The sequence below is a fragment of the Rhipicephalus microplus genome, chromosome X (assembly GCF_043290135.1).
Source record: "Rhipicephalus microplus isolate Deutch F79 chromosome X, USDA_Rmic, whole genome shotgun sequence".
NCBI classification, from domain to species: Eukaryota; Metazoa; Arthropoda; class Arachnida; order Ixodida; family Ixodidae; genus Rhipicephalus; species Rhipicephalus microplus.
This window is the reverse complement of record NC_134710.1, coordinates 128115860-128140177: the sequence shown is the minus strand read 5'-3', so window position 1 is coordinate 128140177 and position 24318 is coordinate 128115860. Positions and strand designations below refer to the sequence as shown.

The window sequence follows — 24318 nt, the reverse complement described above, 5'->3', positions numbered from 1 at the left end:
TTTGGTACATGCATTATATGTGCAAGCCCTACCGCCAGAAGGAATAAACTGAGCCAAATTACGACACATTTCGCTGAAAGGGATTCCTCTCTGCGTGCCAGGCAATGCCAGCGAATGCGAATAATTGAACCAATATTGCGTTCACGAAAGCATTGTCTCCACCTTGTTCCTGAAGAGCACATTGAGGCACCGCATGCTTCTATGGGGTAATGGCAGGAATAGAAAAACTTTCTTATATCGAGGAATTCGTTATATGGAGGTTTGTCATAAGCAGGTGTAACTGTACTCGAGTTGTGCAAAATTGTTTCATACATTTTGTTTGCCCCCCCCCCCCCCTCTTTTTTTTTCTTATCCAATTTCAGATCACTGTGGGTGTCTTTGGTCGAGATGAAGCCGTTATTGATAAGCCGTTGACCCCAAAGGAAATTAAGAGCATTATTTATGCACAGTGCAAAGATCATGTGTATCATGCAGTACTGCTTCAAGAAGTCATAGTTTATCTTGGTCGTCTCATCTCCACCACGCCAAAGCTTTTTGAAGGCATACTCAAGATCAGAACTGGGCAAGTTACTTCCTTTATTCATGTGGTCCTAAATGCAGCAAGGTGTCTTGTGGCAAAACTCTACCTTTTGTACTTGAGGATACCTTTGTGATTGGATGACTAAATTGTAAAATTTATTATTGCAAAATTTGGGAAATGTCTCAAACAATTTGTACGATGCAATGAAAGGGCCAAATAGTCTTTTATTTGATGCCTTGCACTTGGGAACTTGCATAGCAACAGAGTACCTGACAGCAAATTAGCAATATTATGTGGTACACTATGGAAAAAAAAAAAATGTGTGTGCAGTCACCCCATGAACTGCTTGAACAAATCGAGAATTTTAGATCATCTGGGCCTATTAACAGGATTATGTAGGTTTTATGTGTGTCAGGCTTGGCAGAGGTATGATTACTGTATAATGCTCAGTTTGATGTATTTTATCATCAATTGACATATTATTTTACACTTTCCATGTACTGTGTTCCCTTTGTGTCATTTGTTAGTCATTTCATATGCCTAGCTTAGCAAAGTAACATGCTGAACCTTTTGAATTGACTGCCTTGTTTGTACAGTATTGTCACGACGTCAAAACAGAGGTCTTGTCGCAGAGATTGAGACACCAGAAGCAGGTCGATCTCTTTAATTAGAACGCACAAGCGAGTTCTTCTTTTTCGTCCATTTCGTAGTCCTTCGTGGCACATGCACAACTGCCATTGTCTTTCTTGAGCAAGCACGTGACATTTGCCTCCCTCCGAAAGAAGCATCGTCCCGATGCGCTACTTAGGTGCTCTACCAGGCGTATGAAGTGGTCGTACGAAAATGGTAACCGGGAGCTAATTAACTCGATAAATACGGTTTCATACGCACGGCATGCACGACTTCGGGCAAATGCTTTTTGCGCTTAGAGCTACAATCAGTGTCGGGAACAACTTCGTCTTCACGTCAATCAAGCGTCACGTGACGCTGTATGGACCAAAGTACTGTCTTAGCAATTTCTCAGACAGTCCACGTCGACGTATCGGAATCCAGACCCACACTTTGTCGCCTGGTGTGTAGCTAATAAACTTGTGTCGGGTGTCGTAGCGTTGTGCATCTTGATGCTGCTGATGACAGATGCGCACACGCGCGAGCTGTCTGGCTTCCTCGGCGTGCTGAGTGAATTCTTCGGCGTCTACATGGATGTCGTCACACTCATGTGGCAACATGGCGTCCAATGTCGTGACTTCGCGACCATAGATCAGACTGAACGGTGTCATTCCAGTGGTTTCTTGTCGAGCGGTGTTATAAGCAAAGGTCACGTACGGCAACATCTGATCCCAGTTTTTATGGTCCGTGTCAACGCACATGCTGATCATGTCTGTGAGGGTCCTATGGAGGCGCTCCATCAGTCCATTTGTCTGCGGATGATATGCAGTTGTTCTCCGGTGAGCTGTACCGCTGAGTCTGAGAACCGACTCCAAAAGCTCTGCGGTGAAGGCAGGTCCTCTGTCTGTGATCACTGTTGTTGGAGCGCCATGCCGAAGGACGATGTTTTCGATGAAGAACTGAGCGGCTTCTGCTGCTGTGCTGCGCTGCATAGCTTTAGTCTCCGCATAACGAGACAGGTAATCAGTGACCACAATAATCTATCTGTTCCCTGTTGTGGAAGTTGGAAAGGGACCCAGGAAATCCATTCCAATCTGGGTGAACGGCTTTTCTGGTGCTTTGACTGGATGTAAAAGACCGGCTGGCTTGCTGGGAAGCGCTTTGCGTCTTTGGCAGTCGGTGCAAGTTCGCACGTGATGTTTGACAGTAGCAGGTAACTTTGGCCAGTAGTACTTGCATCGTAGTCGGCACAATGTTCGGGTGTAGCCTAGATGACCAGAAGTTGCTTCATCGTGGCACGCTTCCATAATTTCTTTTCGAAGAGAGGCAGGCACGACGAGCAAGTGCGGGTTACCGTTTGGTGAGAAGTTTTTCTTATACAGAACATCGTTTCGCAAGCAAAAAGATGGCAGTGCTCTAGCAAATAACCGCGGCACGTCTTTACGTCGTCCTTCTAAATATTCAATGAGTGGTAACAGCTCAGGGTCACTGCGCTGCTCTCGTGCAATATTGGCAGTGTTGACAACTCCCAAGAATGCCGCGTCGATGTTTTCGTCATCAGGAGTGACAGTTTCCACTGGCGACCGTGAAAGACAGTCGGCGTTGGTGTGCCTCTTCCCAGATTTATAGACGACGGTCATGTCAAACTTTTGAAGCCTTAGGCTCCAGCGCGCCACACGACCAGATGGATCTTTAAGGTTGGTAAGCCAGCACAAAGAGTGATGGTTGCTAACAACCTTGAAGGAGCGGCCGTACAAATACGGACGAAATTTGATGACTGCCCACACCACGGCGAGACACTCCTTGGTGGTCAAGTAGTTCTCCTCCGTGCGAGAGAGAGTTCTGCTGGCGTAGGCTATTACTCTTTCACAGCCGTCTTGCCACTGCACCAGAACAGCACCTAGACCTACATTGCTGGCGTCAGTGTGAAGTACTGTAGGGGCGTCCTGGTCGAAGTGCGCAAGGACTGGAGGTGTTTGCAGTCGTTGTCGTAGTTCATTGAATGCCATTTGCTCCTGTTCACCCCAAAAGAAGGGGACGTCCTCACGTGTGAGTCGTGTCAATGGCGCCGAAATAGACGAAAAGTTCTCGATAAATCGCCGGTAATAGGCGCACAACCCTAAGAAGCTTCTCACAGCCTTTTTGTCACGGGGTGCAGGAAATTGCGCTACGGCGTCTATTTTGGCCGGGTCAGGTCGAACACCCTCGTGACTGACGACGTGGCCTAGGAAGCTGAGTTCGTTGAAACCAAAATGACATTTTTCTGGTTTTAAAGTCAGGCCGGCCGAGCGTATGGCTTGGAGTACGGTGAATAGACGGCTGAGATGTTCCTCGAATGATGCCGAGAATACAATCGTCCAGATAGACCAAGCATGTTTGCCACTTCAGGCCCAATAATACGGTTTCCATGAGACGCTGAAAAGTGACTGGCACCGAGCACATCCCAAAAGAAAGCACCTTAAATTCATAAAGGCCATCAGGCATCACAAAGGCCGTTTTTTTCACGATCTCTCTCATCGACTTCTATCTGCCAGTAGCCGCTTCGGAGGTTCATTGAAAAATAGCGTGCATGACGCAGCCGATCAAGTGAATCGTCTATGCGAGGCAGTGGATAGAGGTCTTTCTTCGTGACTTCGTTCAACTTGCGATAATCAATACAGAAACGCAAGCTGCCGTCTTTTTTCTTGACCAAAACCACGGGGGATGCCCAAGGACTTTTCGAAGGTTGTATGACGTCATCCACGAGCATCTTCTGTACTTGCTTCTGAATCTCATCACATTCTTTCGAAGCCACACGGTAGGGGTTCTGCCGAATCGGTCGCGTGTTGTCTTCAGTAATGATGCGTTCTTCAGTAATGATGCGGTGCTTGGTCAATGGTGTCCTCTGGACCTTTGACGTACTCGAAAGGCAGTCTTCGAATTGGTGTATAAGTTCAAGCAGGCGCTTCCTGTCAGAGGGCGGTAGGGTGGAACAGATGTCCACCGACAAAGTTGTCGAGGCAGGGACTGTCGCATCGACTGGTTGCAAAGCACAGCAATCCCCGGCTTGGTCTATATCGTCGAAGTAGGCGATTGTGGTACCCGTCTGGATTTGACGGCGCTCGTTGCTGAAGTTTGTGAGGAGCACTTCTGCCTGTCCACCAGTGCCCCGCCGCGGTGGTCTAGTGGCTAAGGTACTCGGCTGCTGACCCGCAGGGCCCGGGTTCGAATCCCGGCTGCGGCGGCTGCATTTCCGATGGAGGCGGAAATGTTGTAGGCCCGTGTGCTCAGATTTGGGTGCACGTTAAAGAACCCCAGGTGGTCTAAATTTCCGGAGCCCTCCACTACGGCGTCTCTCATAATCATATAGTGGTTTTGGGACGTTAAACCCCACATATCAATCAATGCCTGTCCACCAGTAAGCGTTAGGATGCCTCTCGCGATGGAAATGCCTTGTGTGAGCAAAAGAGCAACTATGTGCTCCACTATCACATCTTTATAGGAAGGCCACCCACCCACCCACTGGACACAGACACAAGGCAGCAGGATCTTGGTGGGAGCGTCACATCGTCGGCTATTCGCAAACGGCCGCGTAGTTCGTCGCTGCTGTCGTCGACGTGCAGATGTGCGCAAAACGTCACCATACGTTGAGGGATGTTGATAACAGCGCCATGATCTCGAAGAAAATTCATGCCCAAAATTAGCTCTTTACAGCAGTCTGGCAACAGGACGAAAGTGGCCACGAAGCTAGAATCCCCAATGCGAAGTCGAGTGGTGCATTTACCCGTGGGAGTCATCAGCTGACCACCAGCACTCCTTATGTGCGGCCCTGTCCAAGGTGTCTTGACCTTTCTAAGGTGGTCGGCGAGTTCTTGTCGCATGATTGAAAAGTCGGCGCCAGTGTCGATCAGTGCTGTAACGTGATGTCCGTCAATGAAAACCCCAAGATCAGCACGTACAACTTCACCGGCATTAGTATTCGTCGTCGTATTCGTCGTCATATTCGTCGTGGTTGTCATCGTATCTTCTTGCGATGATAGAAGGAACTTTTCGGTGTCTCGACGATTGGCAACCTTGCCCCCGGAGGTCGCAGCAGTTAGTTTCCCCGACGCGGGCTAGGCGAACGGCCTCTGGTGACGTCCGCGTAGCTCTGAGGGAAGTCACGGTGACGCGCAGGAGATGGAAATCGCCAGCGACGCGGTGTAGTTGCTTGGCCAGTCGACAGTTGATCGGCATCGTGGGCGCGACGGTTTTCAGAGCGGAAAGAAGCGGGATGAGAAAAGTTCCCAAACCCGGAATCGCTATGACGGCAATAGCGGGCAATGTGACCTGGTTCTCCGCAGTGGAAGCAAATAGGTCGACGGTCGGCCATGCGCCACAAGTCAGTTTGGCAAACTGGTGGTCGTCTCATGGAATCTTGTTGCCACCAAGGTACGGCCGCGGGTCGTGGCTGGAAGGGTGTCGCCACAAATGACGGTGGAGGACGACAGACCGCATCAGCGTAGCTCGCTGGATGTGGCTCAGGACTTGGCGCGGCTGGTGTAACGGCTTGCCTCAACTCCTGGCGGACGATTTCGGCAGCAGAAGCGACGGGCGGTTGGGTAAGAGGCACGCAGAGGGCTTGAAGTTCCTCACGCAATATTTCTCTAATCATTTGTCGCAGGGAACTTTCACATACGGCAGTGTTCTGAGCTGCAGCACTTACTGCCGTGTGGTTCGGCAGGCGGTCAAAGTGTCGGTATCGTTGTCGCAGTGCGCGCTCGATGACAGTTGCCTCTCTTATGAATTTATCTACTGTTGTTGGTGGATTTCGTACGAGGCCCACAAACACTGGTTCTTTGACACCCTGCATTAGGTGACGCACCTTTTTCACCTCGGGCATGTCAGGGTCAGCTCATCGAAACAGACGGATCATGCCCTCTGCATACATGGCGGCTGTTTCGTTGGGTTTTTGTACGCGAGCCCCAATCAGTTGCTGTGCACGATCTTCTCGGTCCGTTTTCGAAAATGTGGCGAGGAGCTTTCGACGGAAATCTTCCCAAGATTGGAAAGTAGTCTCATGGTTCTCGTACCACGTGCGAGTGCTATCTTCCAGGGCGAAATATGCACGGCCAAGTTTGTGCTGTTCGTTCCAGTGGTTAGATACAGCGACCCGTTCGAACTGTTTGAGCCAGTCCTCGACATCCTCGTACTCTTCCTCATGGAAAACTTCACGTGACAATGTTATTGCAAGCGTAAGAAGAACTAAAGCAGTTAAGCATGGAACTAGGCTTCAATTATATTTTAACATTCATTGTTTCATCGTTCAAGATTCATTATACTTAAATGTGGAGCTTTGTGCATGGAGCTGGGCAACATTGTTGCCTTTTATTACTTCTGACACTCTTTGGAGTTTTGTTTATTAGAGTATAATTTTCTTGTTTGCTGTGCGCACATATTGTATTTCAATTGAGGTATCATTATTTTTTTTTTAGGTCTGTACTACATGCAATGAACCTTTACCTCAAGTTCACACAAGTGTCTCCTCCGGTATGCAGTTTGCTGTGTTTTATGCATAGTGTGCTTAATACGGTAAGGCGGGCTTCATGTTTTATTTTTTCTCTTTTTGATTCAGACATTGGAAAGTCTTTCTCCGAGTGAGCTGAGGAAAGTTGTGTACAACGTGTTTACACTGCGTGACAGTACAGATATCAAGTGAGGATGAGCTTTCCATTTGCTCATTTTTTTTCTTACAAGTTTCACTTATCGTAGTCCTAAATTTACACTGGCTCAAAAAACATTTGGAAAAATTTTTACTAGTTTCAACCTCACAAAAAGTATATATATAATTGTACATGCAAAGACATTGTAGGACATTTGTTTTCTATTTGTGTATGTTCTAGTTCTTCTTTTGTGCTTGTAAGGGGCGTGGCACAATGGTAAAAATAAAAGGGCGCTTGCAGGCAAGGACACAGGTGAGGGAAGTGGACAACACCAATGCTGTCCCCTTTACTTCATTTCACTTCACATGTGTCCGTGGGCCTTACTTATTTCCTAAGGGAAATATCTATCAAGTAGATTAACTTGCTGTCATTTTGAGCTATGACACCATTTGAAGCATTCCTCAGAATGCAGTACAGGATTTCGAGTGCATTCCTTGTGCTCATTTGATGAGGTTGTGGCTTAAAGGAGCGCTGACATCAAATTTACTCATGCCAAGATTTTTCGCAACTGTGGGATGAATAAGTATCACTTTTATTGATTTATATCACTGGCATCTAGCACTATTCGAAAACGGCCGGCAATCCCGCCATTTTTAGTGCTGAGAGCACCAGCAGTGGTGCTACCTCGCGGTCACCTTCAGATCACGCCACAGCTGACCACTTCTCCACAGAAAAGAGTGACGTCAAACTCAGCTGCTTCGCAAACATTTCATCTGCTTGGTGGACAGATTCAGTCATGCCTTGTCACCTGCATTGCTGTAGTCGCCATACAAATTGTCGACTCGGGTTCAATACGATAGTGTGGAGCTTGGAATCCCCTTGATTCGCGACGTCGCAGATTATTTTTGCTTCGATCAACCTTTTGCAGAACAGTGATTCTGAAATGGATGCCGTTCCAAGCAGCACTGCAGAGGTGCTGAGGATGCATGCTTCAGCCATGTTCGCTCGTGTGTCTCTGCTATATTGGTGTGTTTTGGCGTGCAAAGTATTCAGGTATACGCAGAGGGATCACTGCAATATAGCTATCGCAAATGAGCATCAGCAAAGAAATAGAATATGTTTCCTGCTTGCCAGGTTCTTTTTTGCACCTCCAGATGGCCCCATCTATCCAGCCCCTCGTGGTTAACACTGTATTACCACTTTTACGTGGACGCGAAGTCCACAAACTAAAATTCGACGATACCTGCGTGTTACTTGTTAACGATAATATCTGACTATACGCTGTTCCACTTTTGATAGCTTTTGGTCGTGTTAATGTGTAACTGCACTTTTTCTGTGCTTCGAACTAACGACTGCAACTCACCTGCAACTCACAACGATTCCCCGACATGCTGACCGACAAGCACAAGTTTAATCATGCTCTTTTCTTTCGCCGTTATATTAAAGGTGAATTTTATCTTGATAATTTCATGAAATCATTCAAACCGGTGCCTCAAAGGTCTGACGCAACGAGCGAGTGCATTTCTGCACATCGGCACCAGTCGGCACCACAATAAGAATAGTCGGATCGTACACGTCATCGCTACTAGAGCATCATCACTCAGGATGGTATTTGTGGAATGTATCACACCGAACATGTAGCACTAGTGTTGATGTCGCAGGACAGTCTATTTTCCGTTTTTTCTCCTTAGCTTTCCTACGCTGTTTGACATCGAAATAAAATAACTTCCACGCAACGGATGCCGTTCAAATTTGGCCAAGAAGACCTATGCATACCAAGCGATCGAATGGTGGGGTCATCTCTATTTTGAAATTTGATGTCAGTGCTCCTTTAAGATTTTTCTCCTTGCTGGAATTATCATTCCTTTTTCTAAGAGCAGGCAAACGATTCCTGTGAAATGTGTGCACTTAAATTGTCATTGCTGAAGAAAAGGTACTCACTTGCTGAGGGCACTGTTATATTAAGTTGGTTGCTTCGCTTTTGTGATAGTAAAGAGGATAATGGCAGAAGTAGCTACCTATTTAGGCAACTAAATGGTGACACCCTCACCAGGAGAATCTTGATGCGCATAAAAGACGGGACAAAAGAAGAAACAGTCTATGTCTCTATCTGTGTTCCTTCTTGTGTCCCATCTTTTGTGCGCATCACATCCCATCATGATGATTCATCAACAAGCCCAAGTGTAAAGCCTCATCAGGAGAAAGAATGTGCTTAGTTTGGTGCCTCCTCACAACAGACTGCAAAGGGTTAATCATTTTTTAAACACATTCAGCAAGTAAAAGTATTAAAAAAATTCTTTACCCTTAGAGCCAACATTCCAACTTGATGAAATGACTTGTTTCTTTCATTATGCTTGTCTATAAATCCACCTTGACCAGTATTAATTGCTAACACACTACATTTATTCATGAATCAGGCTCTCTCAGCACTGCACGAGACAGATAGAAGGGGCATTATGCAGAGTACCCAAGGACTTCTTTGACAGAGTGTGGGATGTCATGACACGGACCCCTGGAGGGATTGTTGTGGCTGGGCATCATCTACCACAGGTAAGTGCTCACTTGAATTTTAACCAGTGATATTTGGAATTAAGGAGTACAGACACTAGAGGCCTCGAAGGTGTGCTTTTGACTAGAAGGTGCGCAAGGCACTCAAAATATTTGTGAAGGCATGATTTTGGTTGGCTCTCTGTACTACAGGGAACCAATCAAAGTCAGGGGAGGGAGTGTCCAGGGGAGCCTGACCCCCTCACAATTTTTCAGGAGGGGCTCAGCCCCCTCTCAGCAGGTCAACTGTAGCACTGCGACAACAATGTGGCCAGTGCTGGAGTTGATTGTTTTTTTTTTTTTTTGAAGTAGTGCTTTGTATAGGCAAATTACAACTCTAATTTATCTAATAATGAATTAATGACAATCATATATTTTATAGATAAATAGAGCATTAATGGAACTGAAAAAAAAAAAGCTATCGTCATAGAGCTGAATTCAGCTCCCCGAGACACACTACACCATAGGCCACCACCCTGTTTTACTAAGCTTGTTGGCACAGCATACTGTTTGACAATGCACGTGAGCATAAAGCCACCTGCTCATGAATGATTAAATATTCACCTTGTCTCGCTAGGCTACCAGTAAATTGTTCAATTCTTTAGTTGCATATTACAATTTTGGTGTAATGTCAAAGACTCCTGTATCTTGTGCACTTTTTTTAGGCATGTTGGTGTGAAATTATATATCATTGCTGTTCCTTAGGTTCTCAGTGCCATGTGGTTTGCTTTTCAGCTAGTATATCTTTAACATTTTACATGCTGCTCTATTTTTAAAACATAATAATGCATGTTTCTTAATTGCTTTTGTGCTTGATTGAATATGCGCATTCATATGTACACATACTAGGTTGTCACAGCTAACTTGTGCCAAGGTTAGAAAATGCATTATTAGAGGCAGGCAAAGATGACAGCCTTTTTGTGAACTATAAGACAATTTTTGTTTGTAATTATTTAATTGGTAATTGTGGTTATTGAACTAAATTACTAAATATTGACTTTAAGCATGAAATGGAATTTTCAAAAATTGAGAGCATCTTCAGAAACCACCACTGCATTATTTGCAATGAGTAGTCTCACGTGTACCATATTTTTTTCTAAGCTGCAAAGAAAGCCCGCAAAATAACGAAAGAAAAAAAAACTATGTGACTAGCGCATTCACGCGTCACGATCGTACTGCTGTCAACAGTGGTTTGAATGCACAAAATCAGCTGCGGCCGTAACTCACTAGCTCCCTTGCAGTGATAGACCGAAAAGTTGGTGGTGGTTTCTTGGCATGCGCTCGCTACAGCTTGCACCATCCCACGCGCCAGCTGGTTGGCGCCACAGCAGTCCTCGAAGCAGACTACTGAAATGTGGACGTGTTTGGTTTTATAAGCTTCTTGAGTTGCCAGCACTGATCTCTAGCCACTCAGATACTCGAAACATGCCGCTGGGAAAACCGCACGAAAGACTAGGACAGTAAAGGCACACATACAACCATACATCTGCCTTGACTGTACTTGCCTTTGTTCCCGCAAGGGCGCCTGCGCAAGTAGGCGTTTGGTGTGTAGCGACACCACGGACCCGAGCCAACGGGGGAGTTTCGAATCCCTCCCACACCTAGCCGTGTGTGGCTTTGCCGTGTCCGGGGAAAAGGGTATCCTGGGGGTTGAGCCGACGCCGAGTAATTGGACCTTTAAGGCCCCCCGGCAGACGCAACACACTCCTTTGGCCCCGGCTTCACGTAGACGGTACCCCTGGGCTGACCCACCTAGGGGAAATCGGCAGTCGCCTCTTCCTGTCTCCTTCTTTTTTTCCATCTTCGTCTTTTCTACTACTTTTGATCTTTCCTGTCCTCTTCTCACTTCTTTTTACTTCCACAATTCTCGGCGGCAAGGGTTAACCTGCTGTAGATATCCAACCTTGGGTAGATATATTAGGTTATAGCGGCCATGTACGACTGGCGCTTGTGTCTCCTTCGCATCTCGCAGCGTCCCCTTGTAGGGCTTGGTGGTGGGTGGCTGGCATGGCTGCCGAATAAGCTACCGAATTCATGGCAACTCCTAGCCCTCTCACAATCAATCGCCCCTCCAAGAGGTGGCGCACAGATGCTATTTTCGAATTTCTTCTAAACAAGAAAGATAACTTCTTGAAATACCACATCATCCACTGTGAAAGTACAGAAAAGAAAGCTAGAAGCATTTCACCTTTCCTTGTGTCCAGATGCCTTATAGAAACACTAGGCGCAAGCTACAGAGTCACAAAGACCGCCAGTGGTGACCTGCTACTCGCAATAAAAGACCACGCACAGTACCAGAGACTGCATAACCTTACATCATTTGGGGATCAGCCTATTACAATCACACTGCATCGAACCATGAACACCGTGAAGGGTGTTGTATCAGATGGAGACCTGATGGACCTCTCTGATGAGGAACTTCTAACAGGCTGGAAAGAAGAAAATGTCATTCAGGTGCAGCGTATCAAAATAAAAAGAGAAAATAAAGAAACCCCAACGAAACACAGCATACTCACTTTCGAATCTAGCACTCTCCCCACTGAAATAGCAACAGGATATCTTAAACTGCGAGTCGGACCATACATACCCAACCCGCAGCGCTGCTTTAAGTGTCAGAGGTTCGAGCACGGCTCCCAGAGCTGCCGAGGACAGCTTACTTGCGCGTAATGCGGCACCAAAGGTCATACCGCTGACGTTGACTGTCAGTTACAAGGCCACTGCGCAAACTGTGAGGGTGACTATCCTGCATATTCCAGGTCATGCGTGGCCTGGAAAAGGGAAAAAGAAATAATAATTACAAAGTTTAAATTGAACATAAGCTTCCGCGAAGCGTGGCAGCGCGTTTCCCCGCACTTTGCAGGGAACACATCGTATGCCGAAGTGGTGCGAGGGGGGTCAGCACCACTTCGGTTTTCGGCAACGCCTTGGACCACGCCTAGCGTGCCGAGGCAAACGCCACAAGCCCCCACGGGAGGAGCAGCCTCGGCTGCCCCACCCTTCTTGAATACAGCCCCACCGAAGGCCCCTGTGAACCCTGGCAGTAGGCAGGGCACCACACAAACTAAAGAGGTCCCCTCGACCTCCAGCCCGGTGGGGTTGAAGGCTCCGTCTGACTTGACGAAGCCTACAACGAAAACAACATTGTCTGGCGTCTCTTCTGAGGCGATGGACACATCCACTGCACCGGCTCAGACTGCGCCAAAGGAGCGGCGAGGTTCACTCGACCGCTCTAAAAAAGACAAAACAGTAATTACACGGTCTTCTAAAGGCTCTGTAAGATTAGTCACTTTTCTCTTTAGACACCAGCCACACTCATTTCGTACACACAGCACTTCTTTACTCCCATAATGGAGACACAAATTATACAATGGAACGCCAGAGGACTACTTCGAAACCTCGACGATGTCTAAGAACTTCTACACAAACGTTCCCCAAAAGTGCTGTGTGTACAAGAGGCACACTTAAATTCCAAAAACGCCAATTTTCTACGTCATTATGTAAGTGATCACACCACCAGATGACGCTGTAGCGTCATCTGGTGGTGTGGCCATTATAGTTGATCAGGGCGTAGCATGCACACATCTACCGCTACAAACATCCCTTGAGGCAGTGGCTGTTCGAGCAGTTCTTTTGAACAAACTTGTCACCATCTGCTCTGTTTACATACCTCCACAGTACCGTCTCGAAAAACACGAATTCCAGTCACTGATACATCAACTACCAGAACTTTATGTGGTCCTTGGGGACTTGAATGCACATAATGGTCTATGGGGCGACTCTCGCTGCGATGCACGAGGTTGGCTTTTCGAACAGTTCCTCTTTTCTTCGGGTGCGTGTCTGTTGAATAGGAAAGAGCCAACATACTTTAGCCTTGCCAACAAAACCTACTCATGCATAGATCTCAGCATTGTGTCCCCATCACTTGTACCCCTACTTCAATGGAAAGTGATCAACAATCTTTTCGGAAAGGATCACTTTCCGATTATTCTAAGTACACCACTAGAAAAAGGTCTTCCACATGTTCCCAGATGGCAGACAGACAAAGCGGACTGGGAACAGTTTCACAACACTACTCGTTTAAGTTGGACTGACATATGTAGGTTAAACATAGATGAAGTTGTGCAGTATTTCACAACTTTTCTTACTGATGCAGCTGCCAATGCATACCGCAAACATCTGGTATGCCTGGCAAGCAACGCGTCCCATGGTGGAACACTGACTGTCGGAATGCGCGAAAAGAGCAGAACAGGGCATGGAGGTTGCTTCGGAATTCATTGACAGCCGAAAATCTTGACAGCTTTAAGAAAATAAAGTCTCAAGGCAGGAGAACGCGTCGGCAGGCCAGAAGAGAAAGCTGGCACAAGTTTTTATCAGGGATAAATTCATATACCCAAGAGGCTAAAGTCTGGAAGATGGTTGGTAGGGTAGCAGGAAGACAAGTACACTCGCTCCCACTCGTAAACACACAGGGTGACAGCCTGGAAGATCAGGCGAACTTCCTCGGTGCATACTACGAGCAAATGTCTAGCTTTCTTTCTTTCTTTCTTTCTTTCTTTCTTTCTTTCTTTCTTTCTTTCTTTCTTTCTTTCTTTACTTATTTATTTATTTATTTATTTATTTATTTTCTTTCTGTGCCAATACAGAAAATGGAGCGAAGGCAAAAGGCTGAAAGCCTGACAAAGTGCCTTTGCTCCAAATACAGTGTGGCAGACAGGCTGACATAAGAATTTTGCTGGGTACAAAAAAATACAAAAATATACAAAAATACATAAGGTACTTGTGCAAATACTGTAACACTTACAACAGTAATAAAGTGTTATTTATAGTAAACAGAAATATACATAACCATCTTAATGTTTTAAATACCAATAGATATAAGTTGCGATTTCTCATCGCTATTGCAAGAGATTTACAAAAAATAACAATATACACAGGGAAGCACAGGAAAAGAACACACGCATAAAAAGCATCAGATACAACTTAGGCAAAGAGGACACATAGAATGATAGTCAAGAAAATTCAATGTTGTTCTCGATCAGTACCATCCTGATCGGATGCTTCGAAACTGTACAATTTATATCTAGGAGGCTGTCGATTTTGTTTAAAAACTTGGGTATGAGTGTTGTCGTCCGTAGATTGTTCGAGTCTTCGGAGTTCTTCTAGCGTAAGTACGAAAATCGTACAGAGAACCACGAGGATCCAGTGAATGATAGAATCTATTGCGTTTCGAACATACGCGAGCAATTTTCAGCTTATCTGGGAAAATGCCTGTGGAGAAAGAAAGATTGATAATATACGCTAAGGGAGCATATAACACATCGCCCACGTATTTTATCGGCACAGGTTTTATTTCGTCGCACCCTGATGCACATTTGTTTTTTATTTTCCTAATGCTTTTTTCAACTTCGGTGCATGTAACAGGGGTTAACACAATTGTATTGGGAATACTATAACTATTTAATGACAGATGTAGGACCTCACTATCGGTGTCATCCTGGGTGTCGCAGCATGTTACGAAATACTTGTTGAATGCTGTTACTGCATTAATATCACTAAGGACACCCGCTTCTGTCTCTATGGAAGTTACATTGCTGCGAGGTTTGTGGCCCAGCAGGTCTCTGACCTCATCCCATATTTTCCTTGGGTCATTGCTTATTCTGCTGAAAACATCTGGGTAATGTTTATTTTGGCCTGTTTCAACTCATAATTAAGTTGATTTCTGTACTTCTTGTATTCCTTTAGCATATTCATGTCGCGGGACTTGACAAATGCATGGAACATGCGGTGTTTCTTCTTTATTTTTTTATGCAAGGCATTTGAAATCCAAGGTTTTCTTATTTTTTTGCTCTGTTGTTTCTTCATAACCTTTGGAAACGCAATATCGTAACATTGTTCTAGTTTTACAAACAATATCTCATATGCATCGTTTGGGTCTGCTATCTGAAGCACACGCTCCCAGTCCTCTTCAATAATTCGTTGACGAAATATCTCCAGCGTATGGTCATTGATTTTACGGAATACCACGTTTTCATCATTATTAACTTGATAGCGATCACGTGATATAGGAAAGGCTAAAAAAATGGGCAGATGATCGCTTATTTCTAAAGAAAGTGTCCCAGCGACACACGATAAAGAGCATACGTTCGTGATGCAGATATCAAGCAGAGTTGCCGTTTCAGCCGTCACTCGCGTGGCTTTTGTGATAACGTTTTCACAAGCGAATTAGTTCATAATCTCTGTTAGCTGTCGAGCTGAGGCATCCAGTGAAAGCAGATCAACGTTGACGTCACCCATGATCGCAAAATCTAAACCCGAATGCCAGGAATAATTCAGCACATTTTCAGTCGACTCCATAAATGCTGGCTTGCTACCTGTGGGTGGCCTGTAGACCACGGTTATAAGTGCCCTAGGCAGGCGCATCATTAAGCATTCAATGTTTTCGTTCACAGTGGAAAATTAAGGAATAAGTGCATGGTTAATTGTATCTTTGACCTAAATGGCCACACCACCTCCCCGTCCTTCAGTATGCACAAGGCCATTATAAGTATAACCTTGAAAATAAGGAGGATCTTCACCACTCGTTAGCCAGGTTTCCGAAAACATAAGTACATCAAAAGCAAAAGAAAGCTGAGAGAAGTAGTCATCCAGCTGATCTTTTTTATTACGTATGCTGCGTATGTTCACATGAAACAATGTCAATCGCTTGTGAGCGTCGTGCAGCAGTGAATTGAAAAAGTCAAGCTCATAATAGCACACTTTTGCCATTTCAGTAGTGTTTCAACAACATAATAACCCCGAATACAGTTGTCATTAATTTAATCTGCGACAGCTGTACTGTCACTGACAGCCTCTGCTGTCATTTTACTTAGATCGTTGGCAGTGGCTATTCTGAGCGCCTGCGAGCTTTCGTTTTGACGGGCAAATACCTTCTCATTTGTTGTCCAGACAAACTTCCACTTCATCTCCCTTTTACGTTGTATTGTGGCACCAAGCAGTCGTTTGCCATTCCTTGTCAGGTGTTCATTAACGTACACTGGGGATGACACTTGACTTCTCAGTACCCCACTGTCGATTTTAACTTTCTTTGCCTTGCTTAGCAAGGCATTCCGTTTAGTTCTTCTCACAAAGCGAACAACTATGTTGCTTACATCATGCCGAGAAGTGGGCACTCTATGGCATGTGTCAACATCATCCTCAGAAATTTCTTCATGCACAATAACTCCAATTTTCTTAACAGCCTCGAATGGTTCTATATCAGCAGGAACGCCCTTGATTTCCAACTTATTGGAACACTGGTACTGCTCGACCTCTTCGACCCTGCTCCGCAGTTTGGCATTTTCCACTTTTAGCTCCTCGTTTTCTTTCAGTATCTGACTAAGGCCCTCTTTGAGGTCCTTTACTTCTTTCAAACTGTCCTTAATCTCTCGGAGCTCTTTTCTTAGTTAGCGGCGCAGGTCGTCGATGGCCTTTGCCATGTCACGCGAATCCTTCGCCATCGTAGGGTGGGAACAAAATATATGCAATGCACTCAGACAGAGCTGTAATCAATAAAAAAAACAAAAAACAATGAACTATGTCTGGTGCCAGTGCACAAAGGTAAGAAAAAAATAGCGGCTACAATATTGCCGTGTACGTTTATCTCACCTGCAAAAAGGTGTTTCTTTTAGTGCGTAGTTCCAACGTGCACTGCTGCCGGACTGCAGAAGATGCGATGTTCCCGCATGCTTTATATCTCTCACACTCACTGAAGCTCGTCACACTATACTGAAGCTTTCCAAAGATACAAAGCAAGGATAGAAAAGCCGAAACTAGAATACAAGTGCACAAATTGCGAGGCATACAACAAACCTTTCAACTTAGCTGAGCTACAAACATCACTAAACTCCTGCAGTAATTCTGACCCAGGCTACGACCGTGTCACGTATGAAATGTTGAAAAACCTGCCGCTCAAAACGCGAAAAACTTCACTCTCCCTGTACAATGCTATCTGGCTTTCTGGCACCATCTTTGCTTCCTGGAAAGAGGCTATTATTATCCCTATTTTGAAACAGGGCAAGGACCCTTCCTCAGTTGCGAGTTATAGGCCCATTGCACTTACAAGCTGCCTTTGTAAACTTTTTGAAAAGATGATAAACCGCCGACTTTTATATTTCCTCGAAACACACAATCTGCTCGACCAATTCCAGTGCGGGTTTCGAGAGGGTAGATCCACCACCGACCATCTGGTGCGCATTGAGGCAGAGATCCGAGACGCTTTCGTCCACAAACAATACTTCCTCTCTGTGTTTCTCAATATCGAGAAGGCATACGACACAACATGGCGTCTTGGCATATTAAGAGACCTGTCTCACTTGGGTGTGCGCGGTAGAATGCTTTCCATAATCGAGAGTTACTTGTCCAATCGGACATTCCGTGTCTGTGAGGGCAGTATTCTCTCCCAAACATTTGTCCAAGAAACGGGAGTACCGCAAGGTGGTGTACTTAGTTGTACACTTTTTATTATCAAAATGAATTCCTTGCACCTGTCCATCCCCCGCAACACGTTCTACTGTACATATGTCGATGACGTCCAGTTTGGCTTTAAGTCATGCAACCTGGCAATGTGTGAGCGGCAGGTTCAGTCAGGTTTAAACAAGGTTTCCAAGTGGGCAGCAGAAAATGGATTCCGACTGAACCCACAAAAAAGCACGTGTGTCTTGTTCTCCCGAAAGAGAGGCATGCACTCACAACCCGAAATTGAACTGAACGGTCAACATCTGTCTGTTAATGCGGAGCATAAATTCTTAGGCTTAATCTTGGACAACAAGTTGACCTTCGTACCACACATCAAGTATTTAAAAACAAAATGTTTAAAAGCCATGAATGTTCTAAAAGTGTTGTCACGTACTACATGGGGTAGTGACAGGCAATGTCTCATGAACCTGTATAGAAGCCTCATTCGCACCTGCTTATATTATGGGCCGGGCCATTGTTTATCAGTCTGTGACTCAAAAGTGCTTTTAAGATGTTGGACCCCGTGCACCATTTGGGCATCTGCCTTTCTACGGGTGCTTTTCGCACCAGCCCCCGTAGAAAGCCTTTACGTTGAGTCAAATGAGTACTCGCTTCATCTGCAGAGAACTTACATGTCCTTTGTATATTTATTTCCTTAAGGTGAAAGCAGACAAAAAGCACCCCTAATTCTCCACTATTAATGATTTGTCGAGCTCCATACTGTTTCAGAACAAGCCTTCGATGAGGCCGCCCTACTCGGTTCTCCTCATGGGTCTAGCTGAGGAAACTGGTGTCTTACTGGAACACAGTTTATTGGCTCCTGCTGCATACCCGCCACCTTAGCAGTGGCAGACTATAGAATGCGATGTGTCTTTCCGAGAAATTACAAAACACGCGCCCATTGCCCATATCCGAACATACTTCCTGGAACTTCAACACAAATACACACTTCCTGAGTTCTTTACAGATGCCCCGCCCCGCCACGGTGCTCTAGTGGCTAAGGTACTCGGCTGCTGACCCGCAGGTCGCGGGATCGAATCCCGGCTGTGGCGGCTGCATTTCCGATGGAGGCGGAAATGTTGTAGGCCCGTGTGCTCAGGTTTGGGTGCACGTTAAAGAACCCCAGGTGGTCGAAATTTCCGGAGCCCTCCACTAAGGCGTCTCTCATAACCATATGGTGGTTTTGGGACGTTAAACCCCACGAATCAATCAGTTCTTTACAGATGCGTCTAAGTCTAACTCCTCTGTGTCCTACGCTGCTGTCGGCCCATCCTTTTCGGATGCTGGCCCTATACATCCAGGCACAAGTATCTTCACAGCGGAAGTTTACGCGACACTTGCGGCGGCTAAACACATCAAACAATTACAACTAAAAAAGCAGTAATGTATATGGACTCCCTCAGTGTGGTAACGGCTCAGCACAATCTTAAAAAACAAAAAAACCCTGTCCTCGTCTCACTTTACTCCATTTTATGCACACTCTACACACTCAAACAACATGTTGAGGTGTGCTAGCTGCCAGGGCACCGTGAGATCCAAGGCAACATGATGGCGGATCAGCTTGCTGCATTTGTCCGTGAAAGCACTGGCACTACACCCATATCGATCCCGCCCCTTCATCTTAAGCTGTCTGTCAAACGAAAGCTCGGGGACTACTGGCAGAGCAAGTCGGATGGACACACACATAACAAGCTACACATTATCAAGCCACACCTTGGCCATTGGCCACCAGTATCAAAATCACGTCTAACAGAGGTCACACTAACAAGGCTCAGGATAGGACACACATACACGACACACTCATATCTTTTGTCCGGTGGCGATCCACCATTGTGTGACAGATGTGGTGAGCACTAACAGTTCTTCACATTTTAATCCAATGCAAACAATCAGACACTCTAAGAAAACAACACTTTCCATTACCCTACCGGCAACATATACCTTTACACCCTGCAATGTTCATCGGTAGGGAACCACTGTTTACTCATAAAGCGATGCTAGCTTTTTTAAGAGCTGTCCGTTTTTACCATGTCATATACCCAGGCATTGTGTAGCACGACCTCTCAAGAGAGGTTGCTGCTGCAGTGGCTACATTGAAAAGCACTTGCCTCGCGGCCCTTGGACACAAGGGCGCTGATGGGGCACTTGTGCTAGTGGCAAATATTTTACACATGCTTTTATTATTAAAACCTTTTGTCACCAATTTTTACTATACATATCACGCCAATGTCATGATTTTAATACTTATGTTTTTACCCGCATTATAGCGAGGAATTTTAAGGCTCTTATACAGCCATGCAACATATCAATGTCCACATCTCTAGTCATTGAAATGGCGCTCTTTGGCCATCGATTGGCCCTTGCGCCATAAAGCACCACGCACCATGCATCGTGCTTGCGTTTGTGCTGTTTCTTCTATGATATGTTTACCCAACGAGCTGACAAGTTCATTCTTCAACGAAAGCTCACATATGTGCAATGGTTGTTGGTGTAGTTCCCACTCTACTGGCAAGCAGACACTTTCACCGGTGAATAATTCAATCATGCACAAAACATGTACCCAAACTCGGATATGTTGTCACTATAGTTCTGACTCTGCTGGTGAACACTGTGATCATAAACAAAAGTGGCACACATTTAACAACAAAGAAGGTTCAAATTTACAGAGGATCAGCTTTACTGTGGTCTATATAAACATTAGCAACCCACCATGCACATTGTTTCTTAGACAAGGAATATAATAGAGATGTGTTTACACCTTTGAATAGAAAAACAAAAGTTTTTTTCGAAAAAAATGTGCAAGATATTAGATGTCTTTTGTGACAGTGCTGCATGTTTTAAGCAGTGGTACGGATTTAATTAAGGCTGGCTGTTAGTAATCCAAGTAGAAGTAATACCCTTTTTGGGCATGGATTATACCAGCCTTTCTTGCTCTCGTGTGTCGATGTCTGAGCTCCTGATTATGGTGTTAATAGTACTTTATGGGTGTCACAGCAGAACTCCCTTCATGCCACAATGACGTTTGTGTTGTTACATACTGCTCTAACTAAAACTAAAAATTATAATTGCAGAAGTACCTTAACATTTAATTTCTTTGTCAGTACTCTGTCACCAGCAGTATCACATGTGCTGGCATTTATTCTTGTTTTCTGCCAGTGCTGTATTATTCATCCTTGGTTCTTGAATCATATAAAGCCAAGCACTGCTGCACCCTCAGAATTACATTGCCTCGTTTGCTGTGAAATCAGCCATGCTGTTAAGAAAATTTTTGTTACTGCAGGGCCATACTCTGGCCATTTACTACTCAACAACTGTAATAATCCATTATATATTGACATTCGAAAAGCTGAAACAACATTGTGTGGTAACATTTGTTATTATTGCTATTTATTTCTCTTGCTTAGGACTCTAAACTTGTTGGTATAAATATTATTATTATAATGCTATATAATTGGCTAATCCATACTGTTCATTAATTCTAAATGTGTATTCTTCTTTTGCAGCAACCTACCCTAAGTGAATTAACCATATATGACTTAAACTTTGCCCTTCAAGTGGAAATGCTGCTGAGCCATGTCTCCTTGCCAGAATATCGACATGTCATGATTGAGGTAACATATTTGTCATAGCTACATTCATGCAGCATACTCTCATCGTTTTTCATATGCGTTTTTTTCCAGCTCCTCATGGTGATTGACGTGATTCTCAAAAGGAATCCAGAGTTTTCATTTAGCGAGAAAGTTGACCTGGATGTGGTATGTGTGCCTTCATATACAGGTAGAAATGTTTAGATGAACTGCTTTGCTTGCTAGACAATCATTTTAGCTGCCTACAAATAGCTAAAAAGATCTAAACTCTTAAATATATACAGCGCTACATTTGTTATTGCAATTGATGCCACAGTCACTTGTGCATACATACTTTTTTATATACATATTTTTTTGCATAGTGCATTGTGGCTGTAAGAACAACTACAGTCGGTCAATATCGATCGCTAAAAAATTACTGCAGTGTGCCCTTGCTGTCTGGAATTGATTTAGTAGTACACAACATGATCAGCTTAAACTATTATGTGCTCTGTTGTCCTTTTTAACATGCGAGTTCAGGTGTACATGTAGTAATAATAGACAAAATCTGTATGCTAAATTTCAGCTACCGGGTCTCATTTATCTTGTTGACTTGTATTTTGTTGATCTACACATTGTGGCTTTTGTAGTACCTTTATACTCGGATTTAGTTTTTAAAATTCTGTAATAAAAGGATGGCTTGTTGTCATCCAACAAGCCATCTTTGTTTTTTCTCGTATAGACTGTGATATGATTAAGGTTAAAGGAGGCTATTGGGGTCTAGCAACGCTGCAAACAATCAACATGGAGTTTCGTTATTCTTCAGTACTTTATTAAGAATGGTTAGGTTGTTCTGATTTGTACTCAAGCATCATTTATTTACCGAACTTTGTCTACGTGTTTAAATTTTAGGACTGTTCTCATTTATTGTGATGCTTTGTTGTGTCCAGCTGATTGAAGATGCATTCAAGATATTCAAGAGTGAGCAGCACCCTCAAGATTCGGATGCGAAGAACATGACCTCCTTCTATGACTCTCCGTCATCTGTGACTTCCTGCTACCTCTCACGTGGAATTATGACACGTCTGCTTACCTCTGGCATAGAAAACCCAACCACAGAAGAGTGCTGTATATCTTAAAGGGCCGTGCACATTAGTTGTCTGAAAGGTTTTATTTCTTATATAGTCGCACATTGGGCACCCTGATCCTGTTGTCAATTCTAGTCCACCCTGCAGCCTGGTGTGTTGAACTTGTTGATGTAATAGTGGTCTGTTAAATATGCTACTCTTGCCTACCTTCATATCCCTTTCCACCTTTTTTCATGCGGCACAGTTTGTGTAAAAGTACCAGGTCAAAGCCACGATGTATAATTGGTTTGACCGAGCACTCCATCACAATGTGTGCTTTGCTAGTCATCCAACATAACTATTTCAAAATAGAAAAACTTCTCTTAAAATTTACCCAGAATATTTCCCCTCGGTTATGATTGTACCCACCACATCCCCGCTGTACTTACGCTCAATTTTAAGTCGAATGCTGTGGCCAGCTGTACTGTAAATTCTACCAGTACAAGGGCCATATTGGTGCGAGTGTTTCTCTTCAGCACTGCCCTTGCTGTAACATCTTGTTCTTTCTGAACCTCCCATCCTCAACAGCATGCTTCTGTTCACATTGACGGAGCTGGTTCATCATGGAATCAATAAAAATGTGCACCTTCACCCACAGTTGTCATACAGCTTACTGAGTACTGCTGCAGCCTTGGAATAGTGCGCTATGCATCATTCATTGGTTTTATTTATTCAAAGACTTCATTGGTTGATTGATTTTAGTATGTCCTGCTCACTGCAGGCGTGTGAGTATGTCTTCTATGAGAGAACCTGCTTTTTAAAAACTCTTCTGGTTTTTCTTCCTAGCCTACCCAACTTGGGTGGAGTGAAAATGATTGCCCTTGCCCCCTTCTTTTTTTAAGGCTTTCTACTTCATGAGCACATTAGAATTTACGTGCTATTGCCAGCTCAAGTAATAGTTTGTAAAGACTTTTAGGGAAGGTTTGAATTTGAATGGGTTCTGGTGCTTTAGCCTTTTCATGGTCAACAGGAATCATATTTCATGCCTGCTAAATCAGTATTGTAACAGAGTCATGGGAAACATCATTCCCACCAGATCTCTGTGTTGCCATCTTAAAAAAATATATAGCAACAACAAAGTGGGAATACAGAGATTTTGGTTGGTTGGTTGTAAAACTTTATTATGGTCCTGCAAGGCGCGCGTTAGTGTGCACTGGGCAACTCCCATGTCGGAACCGTTAGGCCAAGCTTTTTGGCCGCTCCATGGGCCTGCAGGACGAACCAAAGTTGGTCAGCCAGGAGGGAGCTGCGTAGGCCCATCTTTTACCTGACCGAAGTAGTGTTGGGGTTAGTGTACATTTTCTTGCTCTCCCAGAGCATGTGCACCAGTGTGGCTACGTCCACACATGCAGGGCAAGAGTCATTGGGGAACACATCAAGATCAATAGCGTGAAGGGAGCTCAGGTTAGGGTACATGTCCATCTGCAGTAATCTGAGCGTAAGGGCCTGTGGCCTAAGTTTTGGATGAGAGAGTGGATATAGACTTTGCGCGAGGTAAAAATGTTTTGTTATTTCGTTGTACGTGGCAGGCGCATCCCTGTTTTCCGCAACTCCGTTGTCCCCGAATCATTGCCGGGAACCGGCGCGGTTGGTTAGCGCATGGGCAGTCTCGTGGGCAGACTCGAGGTTGGGGGAGCACCTTGAACCTGTCCAACATGTGCCGCAAACCATATCAGTACGTGATGCTTGATACCCTCGAGTCCACCACTCTGGAGCACGCACAGGGCTTTCTTGGAGATGACACCGCGCTCGAAAACGTGGATGACTGACCGAGAGTCACTCTAGATGACCTCTCTTTCACCATCCAGTATGGGCAGGGCGATGACCACTTGCTC

General features: G+C 44.8%; 1 protein-coding gene and 1 non-coding gene across 9 annotated transcripts in view; both read left to right on the top strand.

Annotated features, from left to right (window-relative positions):
* Positions 1-23074, top strand: part of LOC119176433 (putative phosphorylase b kinase regulatory subunit beta) — a 121470-nt gene extending 98396 nt beyond the window's left edge. For all 8 annotated transcript variants that reach the window (XM_075877670.1, XM_037427697.2, XM_075877673.1 and 5 more), the window contains 7 exons: positions 363-562; positions 6583-6637; positions 6723-6802; positions 9168-9300; positions 21294-21401; positions 21471-21545; positions 22307-23074. In XM_075877670.1, coding sequence (XP_075733785.1) covers positions 363-562; positions 6583-6637; positions 6723-6802; positions 9168-9300; positions 21294-21401; positions 21471-21545; positions 22307-22495 — 840 coding nt within the window. In that variant the 3' untranslated portion in view covers positions 22496-23074. The remainder of the gene's footprint in view (positions 1-362; positions 563-6582; positions 6638-6722; positions 6803-9167; positions 9301-21293; positions 21402-21470; positions 21546-22306) is intronic.
* Positions 4280-4352, top strand: TRNAS-GCU (transfer RNA serine (anticodon GCU)). Its single transcript has one exon. It is a non-coding gene; the product is annotated as a tRNA-Ser (tRNA).
* Positions 23075-24318: the final 1244 nt, after the last annotated feature.